Source organism: Ursus americanus, chromosome 4, assembly GCF_024610735.1.
Source record: "Ursus americanus isolate L20-20 chromosome 4, mUrsAme1.1.p, whole genome shotgun sequence".
NCBI classification, from domain to species: domain Eukaryota; kingdom Metazoa; phylum Chordata; class Mammalia; order Carnivora; family Ursidae; genus Ursus; species Ursus americanus.
This window is the reverse complement of record NC_142130.1, coordinates 31442110-31461609: the sequence shown is the minus strand read 5'-3', so window position 1 is coordinate 31461609 and position 19500 is coordinate 31442110. Positions and strand designations below refer to the sequence as shown.

Here is a 19500-nt window from a genome sequence, read left to right as displayed (position 1 = left end):
GCTGCATTTTATAAGTCACCTTAAACTGAGACATCTCACTCTCCACTGTCTTCAAAGTTAGCCTACATGTGAATGGCCGGGAGGTATAGTAGAAAAAACTTGAAGTTTTGTTTTGTTTTGTTTTTTAACTCAGACAGATTTGGGCTCAGAGTGTAGCTCTGTTATTTAATGACTGTGTGGCCTTAGTCAAGCATACTTAAGTCTTTGCCACCTTATGGTAAAATTAGATAATGATAGTATTTCCTCATTAGGTTTGCGAGGATTAAATCTGAGAATATATTTGAAGTCTTTTAATGTAGTGCTGTCACAAGTACATAGCCAGGAAATGTTAGCTCTTATTACAAATGATGAATAGGTGATCAAATTGGGCAATACAGTTTCAGTGAAAGAGGAGATGTGACTATAATAAAACTGATTTTGGGAGGGAAGTCACTTCTAAAAGGAGTTTTTGACCAAGTTTTAGACAAATTTTAAGCAATGTCAGGGTAGTTATGCCAAGGTTATAGCTTCTTTTTTTAAAGATGTGTTTATTTGAGAGAGAGCATGTGTACAAGTGCGGGGAGAGGGAGAGAGAATCACAAGCAGACTCCTGGTTGAGCATCATCCCAGGACCCTGAGATCATGACCTGAGCCGAAATCTGAGTCGATTGCCCAGCCGACTGTATCACCCAGGTGCCCATGCCAAGGTTATAGCTTCTGTTATTAGAAAAATTGGTATGTATTCTCGAGAGAAATGGGAAATACTAAATAATGCAAAATTGCTGGTGCAATTATAAATGACTCCAGTGAGGAAGAAAGAGTTGCTTGAGGAGGCTATTGTGACAGCAAAAGTAGCTGTCCCATTAGAAGTACTGAAGGTAAAAATCGGGACATAAAACTGAGGATGAAGAGTGACAGAACTATAAGAATAGATTCAGAAACTAGAAATCTCAGAGTTATTTGAGACCTTCAGAAAATGCCAGTAATCATTTTGTAAAAAGGTTTTCCAGTTATGTTTAGAGCAGGTATAGTCTTGCTGCTAGGGTAGAGGAGGAAACATTAACAGATGATAGAAAGGAGAATTTGTTAGCTTCTCTTATTTCTGTCTTCTTGGTCAAGAAAAATTACTTCCCCTCTGGAGAGGGCCAAGCAAATACTGGTAGGAGGAAATTGAAATGCAGAGTACGTAAGGGAATTTTATAAAAGGACCTTACTATTACGAATGAGTTTAGGGTCTCCTTTCTGTGATGATCTAAAGTTCAGTGCAGTAGAAGAATTTGCTTAAATGATTGCCGAACTTCTGTTTGTGATCTTTGGATAATCTGGGAGTGAGTTGATGTAGCTTCTGGGCAAAATTCAAGCCCAGGTTGTTAAAAGGATGGTTTGTGGACACAAAAGAGGAAGTGGTAGTCTCTGGGAACTAGCATGAATTTGCGACAAACCTATGTCCTTCATGCAGACCCACTAGATACGTAGATTAAAGAAATGCTGTAGATATAGTATATGGGATTTTCTGCAAGACTTTGATGAAGTTTTACAAGTTCTATTTGTGAACAAGATAAAGAACGTGAACTGAAAGATAAAACAGTTGAATGACTTCATAAAGATTAACAAAGTTATCCAACATGTTCTGATTAATTGATTGAATGTCATCTTGGAGGGAGGTCCTGAATAGTCTCTGGTTCTAAGTATATATATTTTTTCTAATTATAAAATAGTACATGTTCATAAATACATATACATTATCTGAAATAAAAGAGATTATAGGTATACTCTACTTTTACAGAGGCAGAGTGAATAGCGGCTAAGAATGTGGGCATTAGAGTAAAATAATTGGGGTTTGAATCCTGGCTCTTAGATAAGTTAGTTTCTCAGTGCTTCAGTTTTCTTTTTCTTTTTCTTTTCTTTTCTTTTCTTTTCTTTTCTTTTCTTTTCTTTTCTTTTCTTTTCTTTTCTTTCTTTCTTTCTTTCTTTCTTTCTTTCTTTCTTTCGAGAGTATTTTTGTTTCCTCAAATCCTTTTGGATTTAATTGATTTGCATATTCTACCCTTAGCTTTTACATCATTAGAAATGATATTTTTGGATGAAAATAGAATATAACAATACCACAAATATTATTCAAAATTCTTTCAATGAATACAAATTATTAGGAAAATAAAATGCTATATGTAAAATTACCTCTTGGAAGAATATAAGCTACTTGGAAGAATGTAAGCAAAAAAAAAAAAAAAAAATCCAAAACAACTCTTTCTCTGTATAGCTGTTCTTGATATTCATTTCCTGAAATTGCTGCTGTGTTCTTGGAGCAATGAGTCCATAAAAATTTATTGAATATCTGAGAACCAAAACCTAATATCATACATTTATATGAAGGCTCAAAGCATTTCCCCATACTTTTTGAGTTAGAGTAACAATTTTTCTATAAAGACAGTAACATGGATGTTTTAACCCTGGTGCTTTGTTTTATTACAGGTAAAAGAGGAATTATTATAGTACTATTTCATAGTATGATTTTTCATGATTTTTTAAAGATTTATTTATTTATTTTGGGGGGAGGGGCAAGGGAGAGGGAGAGAGAGCATCTCAAGCAGACTCTGTGCTGAGCATGGGGCCTGATGACCCCGAGATCATGACCTGGGCCGAAACCAGGAGTCAGTCGTTTAACCCACTCTTCCACCCAGGCGTCCCTCATAATGATTTTTTTAATCAACTTCACTGAGTTTTGGCAATTCTGTATACCCATGTAACCACCACCCCGATCAAAATATAGAGTATTTTCATCATCTCTAAAAACACCCATGTGCTGCTGCTTGGAATTATTCTCCCTCACCCATACCCAGGCTCAGCCAACCACTGATCTATTTTCTTGCATTATATAGATTTTCTAGAATTTTATGTAAATGAAACCATACAGTATATCTTTTTGATATCTGGGTTCTTTCACTCAGCATTATATCAGTGAGATTTATTCATGTTCTGCATGGCAGTAATTTGTTCCTTTTTGTTTCTGAGTACTAACATTTGTTTATCCATTCACATTTTTATGGCATTGGGGTCATTTCTAATTTTGGGCCATGATAAATAAAGCTATAATGAACATCTGTATACAAGACTTTGTGTGAATATGTTTTCATTTCTCTTGGGTTGCTGGGTATATGGTAGGTATATGTTGAACTTAGAAACTGCCAAAATGTTTTCCAAAGTGATTATACTGTTTTACATTCCTGTGAGCTGTGTATGAGAGTTCTGTCCGTGCCACATTGTTGCCAACACTTGGTATTGTCAGTCTTTTTAATTTTAGAGATTCTGGTGGGTGTGTGGTGGTAATTCACTGTGGTTTTAATGATGACTAATGGTGTTAAGCATTTTTTCATGTGCTTTTTGGCCACTGGTGTATCTTCCTTTGTGAAGAGTCTGCTTAAATCTTGCCCATTTTTATTTAATTTATTTATTTTTGTCTTTTTAAAAAAAAGATTTTATTTGACACAGGGAGAGAGCACAAGCAGAGGGAGTGGCAGGCAGAGGGAGAAGGAGAAGCAGGCTCCATGCTGAGCAGGGAGCCTGACGTGGGGCTTAATCCCAGGACCCTGGGATCATGACCTGAGCTGAAGGCAGATGCCCAACTGAATGAGCCCTCAGGTGCCCCAAATCTTGTCCTTTTTTTTTTTCGTTTTATTTTATTAGTTCTTTTTTTGTTTGTTTGTTTGTTTAATCTTGTCCATTTTTAAACTTAGTGGTTTGTCATCTTATTATTGGGTTGTAAGAACTCTAATTTTGAATTTTTCAGTTTTTTTCTTTTATAGTTCGTGGTTTTTGTGTCCTGTGTAAAAAATCCATGTCTATTTCGATATCATTAAAATTTTCTTTTAGAAGTGTCATATGGGGGGGCGCCTGGGTGGCACAGCGGTTAAGCGCCTGCCTTCGGCTCAGGGCGTGATCCCAGCGTTATGGGATCGAGCCCCACATCAGGCTCCTCTGCTATGAGCCTGCTTCTTCCTCTCCCACTCCCCCTGGTTGTGTTCCCTCTCTCGCTGGCTGTCTCTATCTCTGTCAAATAAATAAATAAAATCTTAAAAAAAAAAAAAAAAAAAAAAGAAGTGTCATATGGGGGAGTCCTGGGTGGCTCAGTCAGTTAAGGATCTGACGCTTGATCCCAGCTCAGGTCTTGATCTCAGGGTTGTGAGTGGAGCCAACATAAAAAATAAAAAATAAAAAGAAGTGTCATATGGGGTGTGATCCATTTTGAATTAATTTTTGTGTGTACTATTAAGTAAGGGTTGAGGTTAATTTTTTTCCTTACGGATATGCAGTTGATCCAACATCATTTGGTGAAAGGATTATTCTTTCCTCATCAAATTACCTTGATACATTTATTGAAAATTAATTACCTTGTATGTGAGGATCTATTTGTGCACTCTATTATGCATAAACATTTGGCAAAGTGGCCCAAGGCCAAAGCCTGCACATGGCCTATTTTATACTACCCTTGAGCTAAAAATAAAAATGGTTTTTACATTTTCGAAGGTCTTTTTTTTTTTAAAGGTGAAGAAAAATACGTAACAGAAACCTTGTAAGGCTCACAAAGCCTAAAATATTTACTGTTAGGACCTTTACAGAAAAAGTTTGCCAACCCCTGATCTGAATGTCCATCCATATGCCAGTAATGCACTACCTTGATAACTAGCTTTAAATTATGGCTTCAAAACCTCTGAGTGCTTCAACTTTTTTTTCAAAGTTGTTTTGGTTATTCTGGATCCTTTGCAGCTCTGTATAACTTTTGGAATCAATTTGTAGATTTTTTCAAAACTTCATGAAAGTTTGCGATTCTGTTGAAATTCTTGATCAACTTGTAGAGGAGTGATATGTTGCTGTTAATGAGTATTCCAGTGCATGCGTATGGCATCTTTATTTATATAGGTTTTATCAGCTTGTCTTTAACAATATTATAACTTTTAATATATAAGTCTTATGCATCTTTTATTAAATTTACCCCTAAGTTGGGTGCCTGGGTGGCTTAGTTGATTAAGCATCTGACACTTGGTTTTGGCTCAGGTCATGATCTCGTGGGTCATGAGAACAAGCCACCACTGCCCCCCACCATTGGGCCCCTACTGAGCACGGAGTCTGCTTGAGATTCTCTGTCTCTGCCTGTAGTGCCACTCACAAACGTGCACGCATGTGCGTGGGCTCTCTCCCTCTCAAATAAATAAATAAATAAATAAATAAATAAATAAATAAGTAAATAAATAAAATCTTTAAAAACAAACAAACAAAAAGCCCCAGGCACCTGGGTGGCTCAGTTGGTTAAGCATCTGGCTCTTGGTTTCGGCTCAGGTCATGATCTCAGGACGCTAAGCACAGGCATCAAATTGGGCTCCACACTCAGTAGAGATTCTTGCTTGAAGTTCTCTCCCTCTCCCTCTGCTCCTTCCACTTGTGTTCTCTCTCTCTAAAATAAATAAGTAAATCTTTAAAAAAAATTTACCCCTAGGTGTTTCATGGGTTTTTTTTAAATGTAAAAAGTATTATTTTAAAATTTTTATTTCTGCTTAGTTGTTGCTGGTAATAAAATGCAGTTGATTTTTGTAGGTTGACATTGTACCCTAATTTCTTGCTGAAGTCACTTATCAATGCCTGTAGCTTTTTCATGGATTCCTTAGGATATTCTACATAGATGATCATGGTCTGTATGATTTTTATATCCTTGCCTTTTTGAACTGGCTAGACTCTCTAATATGATGTTGTTGTATTAATTTTTTTTTACTTTTTAATTACTTTTTTTTCTAACACAATGTTGAATAAAAGTGGTAAGAGCAGACATCCTTCCCTTTCCATTCATCCTTGTTTCTCATCTTAAAGGGAAGGTATCTAGTTTTTTACCATTAAGCACCATATTTGTTAGGTATTTTTGTAGATGGCTTTTATCAGTTGAGGATGTTCTCTTACGTCCCTAGTTTCCTATGTTTCTCTCTTTCATGATCAATCTAGAGATTCATCAGTGTTACTGATCTTTGGAAAGAAAACATTTCATTGATGTTTCTTTATTTGTTTACTTTCTATTTCATTGATTTCTACTCTTTATTATAATTTCTTTCCTTTTTGCTTTGAGTTTAAAGTTTTTTTCCTGATTAGTATTAAGCTTTGTCAGAAGCTTTTTCTGCATCTACTATAAGAGAATCATGATTTTTCTACTTTATTTTGTCAATATGGTACAGTACATATGTTGATAATTCCAGTAAACCTACCACTTGGTCATGATGCATTATTTTTTTGAAATATTACTGGATTTGATTTGCTGGTATCTTGTTAAGGACTTTTACTTCTCTGTTCATGAGGGATCTTGGTTTGTACTTTTTTGTTGTGATGCCTCATTTGGGTTTTGGTGTCAGGCCAATTCTGGCCTTGTAAAAAAAAATTGGGAAATATTTCCTTCTTCTCTGTTTTCTGATTGTGTAGCATTGATATTATTATTATTTTTTTTTAAAGATTTTTTATTTATTTATTTGACAGAGAGAGAGACAGCCAGCGAGAGAGGGAACACAAGCAGGGGGAGTGGGAGAGGAAGAAGCAGGCTCATAGCGGAGGAGCCTGATGTGGGACTCGATCCCGGAACGCCGGGATCACGCCCTGAGCCGAAGGCAGGCGCTTAACCGCTGTGCCACCCAGGCGCCCCTGATATTATTTTTTTAATATTCAATAGAAATCAACAATAAAGTCCTCTAGGCCTGAGGTTTTCTATATGGAAGGCTTTAAATTTTTTTAAATTACAAATTCAAGATACAGAGCTATTCAGATACTCTATTTTTTCTTTTTCTTTTTTTTTTTTTTAAAGATTTTATTTATTCATTCGACAGAGAGAGAGACAGCCAGCGAGAGAGGGAACACAAGCAGGGGTAGTGGGAGAGGAAGAAGCAGGCTCCCAGTGGAGGAGCCTGACGTGGGGCTCGATCCCAGAACTCCAGGATCACGCCCTGAGCCGAAGGCAGACTCTTAACAACTGAGCCACCCAGGCACCCCCCGATACGCTATTTTTTCTTTTGTCAGTTTTGTCATTTTATTCTTTCCAGGAATTTAGCTGTTTTATTTAAGTTATTTAATTCATTGGAATAAAATTACTCAAATATTCCCTTATTGTTCTCTTCATGGGTAGAGGTTGTATAATAATGTTCCCTCTTTTATTCCTTTTTTTAAAATAATTTTTTTTAAAGATTTTATTTATTTATTCGACAGAGATAGAGACAGCCAGCGAGAGAGGGGACACAAGCAGGGGGAGTGGGAGAGGAAGAAGCAGGCTCATAGCGGAAGAGCCTGATGCGGGGCTCGATCCCATAACGCTGGGATCACGCCCTGAGCCGAAGGCAGACGCTTAACCGCTGTGCCACCCAGGCGCCCCTAAAATAATTTTTTATTTTATTTAAAAACATTTTTGTTTTTAAGGATTTTATTTACTTAAGAGACAGAGCACATGAGCAGGGGGAGAGAGGAAGAGGGAGAAGCAGACTCCCTGCTGAGCAGGGAGCCAGATGCGAGGCTCGATCCCAGGACACTGAGCTCATGACCTGAACCGAAGGTAGATGCCTGACTGAGCCACCCAGGCGCCCCTAAAAATTTTTTTAAGTAGGCTCCACACCCAGCATGGAGCCTGACATGGGACTTGAACTCATGATCCTGAGATCAAGACCCGAGCTGAGATTAAGGGTCGGTCGCTTTACTAACCAAGCCACCCACACACCCCCCCACACTCTTTAATTCCTAGTATTGATAGTCTGTGCTTTTTCTCTTTCATGATCAATCTAGAGATTTATCAATGTTACTGATCTTTAGAAAAAAGACATTTCATTGATGTTTATTATTTGTCTACTTTCTATTTCATTGATTTCTGTTCTTTATTATTTCTTTCTTTTTTGTTTTGAGTTTAATTTCTTCTTCCTTCTTAGCTTTTTAAGGTGGCAGCTTAGGTCGTTAATTTTAGATTTTTTTCCCCTTAATGTAAGTATCTTTGCATTTATGGCTGTAAATTTCTTTCTATACAGGGCTGTAGCTGTATCCTATAAATTTTGACATTTGTTTTCACTTTCATTTAGTTCAGTGTATTTTTTAATTTCCTTTTTGATTTCTTCTTTGACACATCAGTTATTTAGACATATGTTGTTTGATTTTAAGGTTTTGGGGGATTTTCCAGAAATTTTTTACTTTTTTTTTTTATATTAACTATTTTATTCCAACATGGGCACCTCAATATAAAACTAAACACTGGTGAACTGTTTTCCTTACTAATTCTGAATTACTGTAAATCTATAAGTTCTGCTAGCTGTTCAGCACTTAAATAGATTAAATCATTTCTGACACATAGTGGAAATACCTAAAACAATTAGTACAATTTGCCAAATGGATCAAAATAAAATGAATTTGGAAAAACAAAGCTGCAAGATTGCAAAAGTCATGTGACAGATTACAGGTATGTTGTTTATGATGGTTCTGACCATACAGGAGTGACTGAACCCCTTCCTTTCAAAGGAGGAGAGAGGAAATAATTAGCTGTTTTAGTAACTGTATGGTTTGTATACTTTTAAACAACTTGTAATGTTGCAGAAAAGTGGTAAACGTATATGGAAACTACAGTGCAGTACCCTACTTACAATACCGTTGAAGATTGAATTTAAAATAAGTTTGAATGTACATATAGTTAGTACATTGACTTTATTATGTCCAAAGGGAACACAAGCCCTCTTTTTAACACCTAAACAACAAAATCAATAGTAAATAAACAGATTCACAGACATCTGGTTTGTTTCATTTTTGTTGAAAATCTCATATGTTTGCAAGAAGTGCTATTCATTAAGATGCATTTATAATGGGGTGCTTGGGTTGGGTGGCTTAGTTGCTTAAACGTCCAACTCTTGATTTCAGCTCATGTCGTGTTCTCAGGGTTGTGGGGTCAAGTCCTATGTTGGGCTCACACTGGGTGTGGGCCTACTTGAGATTCTCTCTCCCTCACCACCCCCGCAAAGATGCATTTATCAGTTTCATATTCCTAAAGCTAGCTGTGGTTACATTTGATTTTTTTATAAAGTTTATTTTAAAAATAACAGGACTGGTTATAGTTTAGATGCCACTGATGTTCATTTTTTCCCCCTGAAGATACAGGACTATTTTCTTGTAGTTAGTTTGTTTTGTTTCGTTTTTAAGATTTTATATATTTTTTTAGTTTTTGAAGATTTTATTTATTAGAAAGAGATAGACAAAGAGAGCACAAGCTGGGAGGAGAGAGAGAAGCGGGGAGGAGAGGGAGAAGCAGGCTCCCTACTAAGCAGAGAACCTGATATGGGGCTCGATCCCAGGACCTTGAGATCTTGGCCTGACCCAAAGGCAGCTGCTTAACCGACTGAGCCACCCAGGCGCCCCTTAAGGTTTTATTGGGACTCGATATGAAGAGTTGCATGCTCCACCGACTGAGCCAGCCAGGTGACCCAGTTAATTTGTTAAAATGTGGAATATATGCTTTAAATATAGATGCTAGGAGAAACTACTGTTTGTCTGAATTACTGTAGGAAAGTTGAAGTATCTTTAGAACCTCCTTTTTTAAAAAAGAATGTTTTTGCAAAGCGTAAATCAATAAGTTCCAAGTCTTTTTCATAGACTTTTTCATAGAACTGTCTGGTTAACTGAGGGTCCAGATAGTCATTTGTTAGATCTCTGGTGATGAGAAATGATTTCCCCTAACCTTCCAATAAAGCAAGTGGACACACAGATTTCATTTTCTCCTTTTACTGATGAAACAGGCAGAGGGACACATACATGTTATTAAAAATTAAGTTCAAAACACTTAAGATAATTCTGATTTAGAAACTTGACTCGGGTGCCTGGGTGGCTCAGTCCCTCTGCCCCTCCCCCTCACCACTCATTTGCTCTTTCTCTCTCTCTCTCAAATTAATAGATACATCTTAAAAAAAAAAGAAACTTCACTATTATCTCTTTTTGGAAGTTACATTGGACTGGTTAAGTGCACTAATTTCACTGTTATTTACATTTAGGAAGCAGAAGAATATTCCAGCTAGCTCCAACTGGAGGCTTAATTACACCGACCCCTGGTTGGCTGTGTGTGTTCAGTAAATTCTGCTACTCTTCGCTGGCAGAATTTGCTCCTGGACTCCATGGTTCCTTATTTGGCAAATTTTTAGCAATTACTGTAAATATTTCATTTACATTCACTGATGTTTTAGCTGATGTCTCCTTGAATAATAAACTTTGTCATCTGCATAGGACTGTGCTTCCTGGAAATCTACAGCTCTTTTATTCTAGGTCAGCTTTGTTTTCTGGTAAAGCTATGAAAATGTTAGGACTTGCTTGCCTCTGAGGTTCTTTAACCCAGTTTTCTGCTCTTGCAAAGGACTCCTGATTTGAGCTCTCATATTCAACTCTGGCTGCCTGTCCTCCTCTGTAGTACATTGGTGCTAGGCTCTAGTACCATTCTTGATCCGCTGTATTGCATATTTCAGACTTCACTGTTGTAGTATCATGATAGACAGCTTGGGTTATAAAAGCAGCCACAATGGTACTGTCTTGAAATTGATGAAACAAAGAACTAGGCATGATTAGCCAACAGCAGACTCTCCCAGAAGTACTAGTTTCAACTGGCATATTTTATTTACAGTGTTTGGCCTGTTGGGTCTTGTTGCTTCTCAATTAGCCATGTCCAAATTTGAAAGAAGTCCCTAATTTCAGTCTCCTAAATGAATTTCCAGGATGTGAGTTATCAATTTTTTTCTTTCTGGAGGTAAAGAAACCTGAGGTGAAACCAAGGCTTCCTGGCAGCAGATCCCAGGCATAGCCATAGGAGGAGAGTGAGCCCGAGGCTGTGGCTTTGGTAAAGGCGGTGTCCCCTCCTCCTTTTGATTTCTAACTTAATTCCATGTGGTTAGAGAATATATTCAACATGACTTCAGTCCTTTGAAACTTCTAGAGACTTTTTTTATTGCTCAGCTTATAATTTTTCTTCTGTAATGTGCTTTTGTAGGTTGGTAGGACATTCTACAAATGTCAGATAAACTTGATTGAAGGTTGTTCATGCCCTCTGTATCTTTACTACTTTTGTACTTATCCTATCCATTATTGAGAGAGGGGTTATTAAAATCTCTGGCTGTGATTGCGGATTTGTCTATTTATCCTTGAAGTTCTCCCAGTTTTTGCTGTGAAGTAAAATACATGAATATTTTGAAGTACTGTTTTTAGGTGCATACAGCACATTTAGGATTGTTATACCTTCTTGATGAATTGATCCTTTTATCTTGGTGTAGTGTCCTTTTTTTATCCCTGACAATATTCCTTGTTCTGAAGTCTGCATTTTTTATATTACTATACCCACTCCATATTTTTATTATTAATGTGTGTCTTGTAGACAGCATGTAATTGTTTCTATTTAACCAGTCTGTCAATCTCTACATTCTAATTAGAGTGATTAGACCATTTACTTTTAAATTTTTTTTTTTTTTTTAGATTTTATTTATTTATTTGACAGAGATAGAGACAGCCAGCGAGAGAGGGAACACAAACAGGGGGAGTGGGAGAGGAAGAAGCAGGCTCATAGCGGAGGAGCCTGACGTGGGGCTCGATCCCATAACACTGGGATCACGCCCTGAGCCGAAGGCAGACGCTTAACCACTGTGCCACCCAGGCGCCCCTAGACCATTTACTTTTAATATAAATATTGATTTGGTTGGTTTGGTTTAAATCTACCCATCTTGCTCCTTTTTTTCTATTTGCTTTTCTTTTCTTTTTTAGAGGGGGAAGAGAGGAGGAGGAGGGGTAGAAGCAGAGGGAGATAGACAGTCTCAATCAGGCCCCTCACCCAGCATGGGCCCGACTTGGGGCTGTATCCCACAACCCTGAGATCATGACCTGAGCCAAGATCAGAAGCTGGCTTAACCGACTGAGCCAGTTAGGCACCCCTCTATTCGCTTTTCTATTTGTCCTAGCTAATCTTTTCTCTCTTTCTTGCCTTACTTTAGATTAATTGTGTATTTTTTAAGCATTCTACTTTATCGCCATTTTTGGCTTATTAACGATACTTCTCTTTTTTTAATTGGTTGCTTCAGGGTTTACAGTGTGCAATTTTAACTTATCATAGTCTACCTTCCAATATTATTCCATACTATGAATAATGTATAAATCTTAGAATAGTTCGTTTCTTTCTTCTCTCTTTTATGCTTTTGTTGCCATACATATGTATCAACTTTATATTTTACTTATAAGCCCCACTACTGTTGTTATTTTTGTTTCGAATAGTCATATATTTTTTTCATTTTTATTTAATCATGGTAAAGTACCCATAACATAAAACTTACCATTTTTAAAAAAATCTTATTTTAAGTAGGCTGCATGCCCAACATGGGGCTTGAACTCATGACCCTGAGATCAAGAGTTACATGCTCTACCAATTGAGCCAGTCAGGCATCCCCCATCTTAACCATTTTTAATTGTTCACTTGGGTGGCATTCAGGACATCCACTTTATTGTGTTACCATCACCACCATCCATCCACAGAACTCTTTTCATCTTGCAAAATTGAAACTCTGCTTATTAAACAGCCCCCCAGTCTCTCCTTCCCCCAGCCCCTGGCAACCACCATTTCACTTTCTATCTCTATGAATTTGACTACTCTGGGTACCTCACATAAGCAGAATCATACAGTATTTGCCACTGGCTTGTTTCACTTAGCATAATGTGCTGAAAATTTATCCATGTTAATTTTCTATGGAATCATCATCCTGTTTTCCTTAGAGGCCGCACCAGTTTACATTTCCACCAACAATGCACAGGGTTCCAATTTCTCTATCAATCAAATTTTAAAGCAATTAAAAAATAGGAAAAAAGTTCTTATATTCACTCACATACTTACCATTTGCTCTTCTGTCTTTCTTGTAGATCCCTGTTTCCACATGATATCGTTTTCTTTCTGCCTGAAGAATTTCCTTTACCATTCTTGCAGTGACAAATTATCTTAGTTCATATTGGTTTTAGGTGTGTTTTTGTTTTGTTTTGTTTCGTTTTTGCCTTTATTTTTGAAGGATTTTCCTTTTGGATATATAATTCTATATTGATAGCCTTTTCTTGTTTAATACTTTAAATACATTGTCCCATCGTCCTCTGGTTTGTTCTTTGTTATTCTCCATAATGTTTCTTTTTCCTCTGATGGCTTTTAGGATTTTTTTCCCTAGTGACTGGATGATAAGGTGTCTTCATATGGTTTTCTTTGTGTTTATCTTGCTTGGGATTTGTTGAGTTTCTTGGATTTATGGGCTTATAGTTTTCATGAGATTCAGAGAATTTTCAGCCACTATGTCTTAAAATATTTTTTCTATTACATTCTCTCCTCTTTTTCTAGGACTCTAATTTTATATATATATATTATATATATATATATATTATATATATATATATATAATATATATATAATATATATATATTAGACCACTTGATAATGTTTAAAGGTCACTGAAACTGTTTCTTCCCCCCCCCCCCCAATTTTTTTCTCTATTCTTTCAGTTTGGATAGTTTCTGTTTCTTTGTCTCCAAGTCACTGATCTTTTCTTTTACAGTGTCTGAATGCTTTTAATCATACCTAGATAGTATTTTTATTTTGAAATTGTGTTTTTCATTTCAAAGTTGCTTTCAGTTCTTTATATATAGACATAGATATATAAAGGTCACTTTAACTTTAGACCTATACAAAAAAAGGTTAAAAGGATCAAGATGATAAACAAGTAACTTGTCTATATATATGTATATAATTTTTTTCATATATATACAATTTCTTCTCTTTCCCTCACAGTGTTCGTGTTTTTCTTTAAAACTTTAAACATGTGGGGCATATATAAGAGGACTTTTAACATTCTTTGCTAATTTTGTCAATTCTGTCATTTCTAGGTCTATTTCTATTGAATGATTTTTTTCTTGGTTATTGGTCACATTTCCCTGCGTTTTTGCATCTGTAGTGACTTTTTTAAAAAATGATTTTATTTTATTTTTTTAAGATTTTATTTATTTGAGAGAGATAGCCAGAGAGAGGGCACAAGTGAAGGAGGGGGGCAGAGGCAGAAGCAGACTCCCCACTAAGCAGGGAGCCCAACGCAGGGCTCCATCCCAGGACCGCAGGATCATGACCTGAGCTGAAGGCAGATACTTAACTGACTGAGCCACCCAGGCGCCCCTATTTGTTTATTTTAGAGAGAGGGGAAGAGTACGCTTGAGCTGGGAGAGGAGAGAGAAGATCCCAAGTAGACTCTGTGCTCAGTGTGGAGCCCAACTCAGGGCTCAGTCTCACGACTCCAAGATCATGACCCGAGCCAAAACCAAGAGTCAGATGCCCAACTGACAAGCCACCCAGGCACCCACGTGTTTAGTGACTTTTGATGGGATCCTGAACATTGTGAATGTTGTAGATATGAGCATTTTTTAGTGCGTTTGTCTTATTTTTTCTGTTAGGAGTTAAGTTACTTGTTTATCAGCTTGATCCTTTTAACCTTTTTTTGTATAGGTCTAAAGTTAAAGCAGCCTTTATTGCAAGGCTAATTTAGCTGCTAAGGCCTTACCCTATTGGTATCCCTAACAAAAGCTGTGGTTTCTATACTTTGGTTGGTTGGAATGCAAATTTCTCCCAACCATGTGTGAAATTTTAGAATTTCTCATTTTCCAGTTCCCTGGTCATTCTTTGCACCTTCTTTTGGAGTTACACTTTTCTTAGTATTCAACAAAAACTCAAGGGGAGTACAATTCAGATTTATAGAACTCTTTTTACATAGTTCCCTCCTCTCTGGAATTTAGCACCTTGACTTCCAGCCACTTCAGTCTCCCTTAACTTCTGTCTCTGTTTTATAATTTAAGCAAAACCACCATGTTGTGCTTTGGATTTCCTTCCCTGCATTTTGTCCCAAATGTGCCTTCAGACAGAAAGCTGAGACAACTATACATTTAGGTTTATAATCTATTTCAAATTAAATTTATATGTGGTATGAGATTGAGGTCAAGGTTCATTTTTTTCTATATAGGTATCTATTTGTTTCAGTGCCATTTGGTGAAAAGACTCCCCTTTCCCCACCAAATCATGTTGGCACCTTTATTGCCATATAAATATATGTGTGTCTATTTTTGGACTTACTTTCTGTTGATCATTGTCTGTTTTCCTACTAATACTATCCTGTGGGTCTTGACAAGAATTGATGAAAGATCTAATGAGTGGTTCTGACATGAAAGAAATATTTCGTTTGACTTTATAATGTTTTGAAAAATAGATTTTGAGTTTGAATTTGAAATACAGTGTTTTCACACATTTGAATGTGATGTTATGCTATCTCACTTAACAATTGAATGAAGAGATATATTTTAAACATACTTGTCTTACAGAGACCTTTTAATAAAAGTGAAATTTGGAGAAAGCATCGAGGACTTACAGACCTGCCGACTCTTAATTAAACAGTACATCCCGACAGGACTTTTTGTGGATCCATATGAGTTGGCTTCGTTACGAGAGAGAAACATAACAGAGGTACAACTATTAGAGGATTTTTTTTGAGAGAGAAATTATTTTAGGGATGCTGTAATTTGAACTAAGGAAAAATAATAGACAACATTGTACTTTTTATTCATTGTGTTAGTGTATAAAGTAACTTTTTAGGTAGGATGGGAGTATTCTTTAAGAAGTGAGTGATGTGTGTCAAGCTTGTCAGTAATAAGCCAACTAAACTGTGCTAGTTAAACACTTTTTGTTAGATTGGTTCCTAGTTTCATGACTAAGAAAATTATATGTCTTTGAGAAGATTAATGATTAATAAATACTGCTTTGGCAGCATTTAACAGTATTGTTTGAGTGACATATACGTCAACACCTGTATAATTTGGATGTGGGAGGAAAGGAAGCTGGTATTTATTGGATATCTGTATGTCAGATATCTTCTTCTTTTTTTTTTTTTAAGGAAGCAAGGTAAAATTAAGCATTAGAGAAAGATTATGTCACATACCCTTTGCATAGATCAATCTTTATAATGACCCTAGAAGTATTATTTCTCCATTTTATAGATAAGGAAACTGAGGCACAAAGAGGCCAGGTAACTTATCCAGGATCACACAGGTAAATGGAAGAGCCAAGAGATAAATGCAGCGTTGTCCACTTGTAAAGTTGTTGTTCTTTCCAGAAATGAATTTTATTCCTTAGTTAATGGGTTCTCTGACTTTTGGTAAGAATCACTTGGGGGCAGTTTTTGTTCAGATTTTGTTTTCCTGGGAAAGCTTAATTCAGTAGGTCTAGATTGGACCCAAAAATCTGTTTTTAACAACTCAGATGATTCCTATTAAGAAATTTTGGGAAACACTGTCTTTGTACTTAAGATTATAATCTATATGTGAATATGAAAGAGGCAAAACAGATATAGTTGGAGTCATTTATGATGACAGTTTATTTCTAATTATGGTTTAGGCCAATTTCTTCACCTGTTTTAATTACTTATTTAAATTTCTTTTTGAATAGGTCATTATATTCTCATAGGTCAAAATTCAGGAGGTATAAAAAGGTGTACAATGATGAGCTTCCACCTATCTCGACCCCCATTCACCAAGTTTCTTCCTGTGTTCTGTTTTTTTGCACATATATAGCAGTTTAGATAAACATGTTCACATATATGGCAGTCTCAGTACATACATACATGTGGAAAGGCCTCATTGCTTTTTTTCCTCATTTCTTTCTTTCCTTCACTGAGTCATGAATTCTGAATGAGGCTTTTAAAATTTTAAATAATAGGTTTCAAATTTAATATGGTTCTTGGCTTGTAGTGACATGGATTGGAATCATATTTAAACCTACTTAATAAAATTGCCCACCATTTTTTAAGAAAATGGAATTTTTTGCATAGGAGTACCCATAAAGAGATCACATGCCCACCCTCTTGGGATGAGATTGAGGAATGTGCAGTTTAATTGTAACAAGAAAACTGGGCAGTCAAAGGATGCCACTCTGGATTGATTGACAAGCTTCTCTTATCTTAATTTTCTGTTTCCTAATTTTCTAATACCTAATTATAAGCCTTTTAAGTGAATTTACTTTTTCATTTCAAATAGGTGTCTCATTTGTGACACATGGATAATTAGAAGTTGATTTCCTGATATGTGAGATGCTATTTCTTTCTGCCTAGCCGAGTTGAGACTGTGGCCCAATTCTTTGTGCAGAGAAACTTGCTCTCAAGAAGTGGTATTAAATGATGAGTATAACTGGATAGAAGGAAATTTATATGTAGGGAATGATTGATACTTATGTATTTAGATTGAGATCTTGACTCTTCCATGAGATAAAATTTGTGACTGCAGCAAATAGAACAATGGCTTCAAATTAAATGAGTGATGGTGGCAATAAAATGTTTTGTAAGGAGTTTGTGATGGTTTGTGAGCAATTTGAAAATAAGGACAAGCCTTAAACAGAGTCACCATGACTAAGGCCCTTCAAATGAACTGATTTCATTTTTAGGTAGGGCTATTTGATATATTTAATCAAAATATCTCACATTCTTTGAAAACAGCATAATATTAGATTGAAGCATATGAAATTGCTGTTCTATAGGTCAAAATGGAAATGCTGTGTTTTTGAAATCATGTTTTACTCAATCAAAATGTGTGGTATGAGAGCTTATGCCCCGACCAAGACAGAGGACAGGGACCGGATTTACTCTCCCACTTGAAACAACAAAGAAATAGACAAAATATATGAAATAATGGAAAAGATCATTGAATATCAGGCAGTGAGGGCAGTGATATCTGAAATAAATGGAAAATAAATAAGGTGAGCTCTATAACTGTCCCAGCTCATTGCCTTGGAGAGTTCTCAGGTGTAGTATAGGGAACAAAAACCCAAGCAGAGCCTAGTGGACTTCTTGAGTTGAGGAGATGAAAGTGAAATTCTGGGAAGACCAAGGTTCACCAGAATTCATAAGGCAGTATAGCAGAGAGAAGCGAATTGCACAGAGACAACTCCAGAGATCCATAAAAGGTTCCCCTCAAGTACATAGTTGAGTATTGATTAGTGTATGTGTGTGAGGAATCTACTTGCTGCTGAGAAAAGAGCCGTATGAAAAAATTAGAGGTTACAGTTTCTGACACTGACATAGGGCCAGTAGTAGTGTCTGTTCCCAGCAACCATGATAGGAAAAGACTCATAATTCATTGGGCATTAGGTAAAGTAAACAGAAGGATGTTTACTCAGTAGTGGGGGATATTTAGCCCTAGCCTGAACATCATGGCAGTCCTGTTTAACAAATCTTAAAAGCACGACCTTCAAAAAAATCAAACTGTCTGTAAGTAACTTTACTGCATACACGCAAAACTCAAGAATACTTATAGGAATACAGAAATATCCAGCACCCAATAATATCAAAATCACAATGTCTTGATCCTAATAAAAAATTAGATTCAAGGATGGGGGAAATATGGCCTGTAATGAGGAGATAAATGAATCAATCAAAACCAATCCAGAACTGACCCAGACGTTAGAATTAACAGACAGGCTATGGAAACAGTTATTATAACTGTATCCCATATGTTCAAAAAATTAAGTATAGATGTGGAAGATATATAAAAAAAGGACAACATTGAACTTGTGAAGAAGATTAAGGCTACAGTGTATGAGATAGAAAATATTCTGGATAAAATTAATGTGTTTCAAACATTGCAGAAGAAAAGATTAATAGACTTGAAGACGTAGTGAAAGAAACTACCTAAAACAGATTTAAAAAAATAGAAACATAAAAAGTGAATAGAATAATAGTAAGTTGTGGGACAACTTCATTGATTGGACTATCTTGAGGTGATAGCTCACCCCCATGTTCCTTGCAGCGTTATTCACAGTAGACAAGCTATGGAAACAACCTAAGTGTCCACCAACAGAGGAGTGGATTAAGAAAATATGTATGTAAATATATACAGTGGAATGTTACTCACCTATAAAAAAGAAGAAAATCCTGCCATTTGCTTCCAGCTAAGTGAAATAAGTCAGAGAAAGACAAATACTGTATGTCTCATTTATATGTGGAATCTAAAAAAACACCTGAACTCATAGAAACAGGGTAGATTGGTGGTTTCCAGGAGCAAGAGTGTGGCAGAAGCAGGTGAAGGTGGTCCAAGAGTACAGATATCCAGTTAAAAGATGAGTAAATTCCGGGAGTCTAGTGATAGCATGGTGAGTATAGTTAACAATAGTGTACTGTATATTTCAAAGTTTTTAAGACAGTATACTTTAAAAGTTTTCATCGGAGTGCCTGGCTGGCTCAGTAGAGCATACGACTCGAGCGCAGGGTGGTGAGTTTGAGCCCTATGTTAGGTGTAGAGATTACTTTAAAAAGTAATAAAATAAAAGTTTTTATTGTACACATGCACACACACATGAAAAGGTAACTATGTGAGATGATGGATGTGTTAACTAACCTTATTGTGGCAATCATTTTGCATTATAAATGTATAGCAAATCATTATGTTGTATGCCTT

General features: G+C 36.3%; 1 protein-coding gene and 1 pseudogene across 1 annotated transcript in view; one reads left to right on the top strand and one right to left on the bottom strand.

Annotated features, from left to right (window-relative positions):
- PIGX (phosphatidylinositol glycan anchor biosynthesis class X) overlaps positions 1–19500 on the top strand; it is a 35701-nt gene that overhangs the window by 4123 nt on the left and 12078 nt on the right. Inside the window, exon 4 of the mRNA XM_045812597.2 lies at positions 15382–15523. Within this exon, the coding sequence (XP_045668553.2) occupies positions 15382–15523 (142 nt within the window). The remainder of the gene's footprint in view (positions 1–15381; positions 15524–19500) is intronic.
- LOC123802123 (ras-related protein Rab-5A pseudogene) lies at positions 10052–10673 on the bottom strand (annotated as a pseudogene).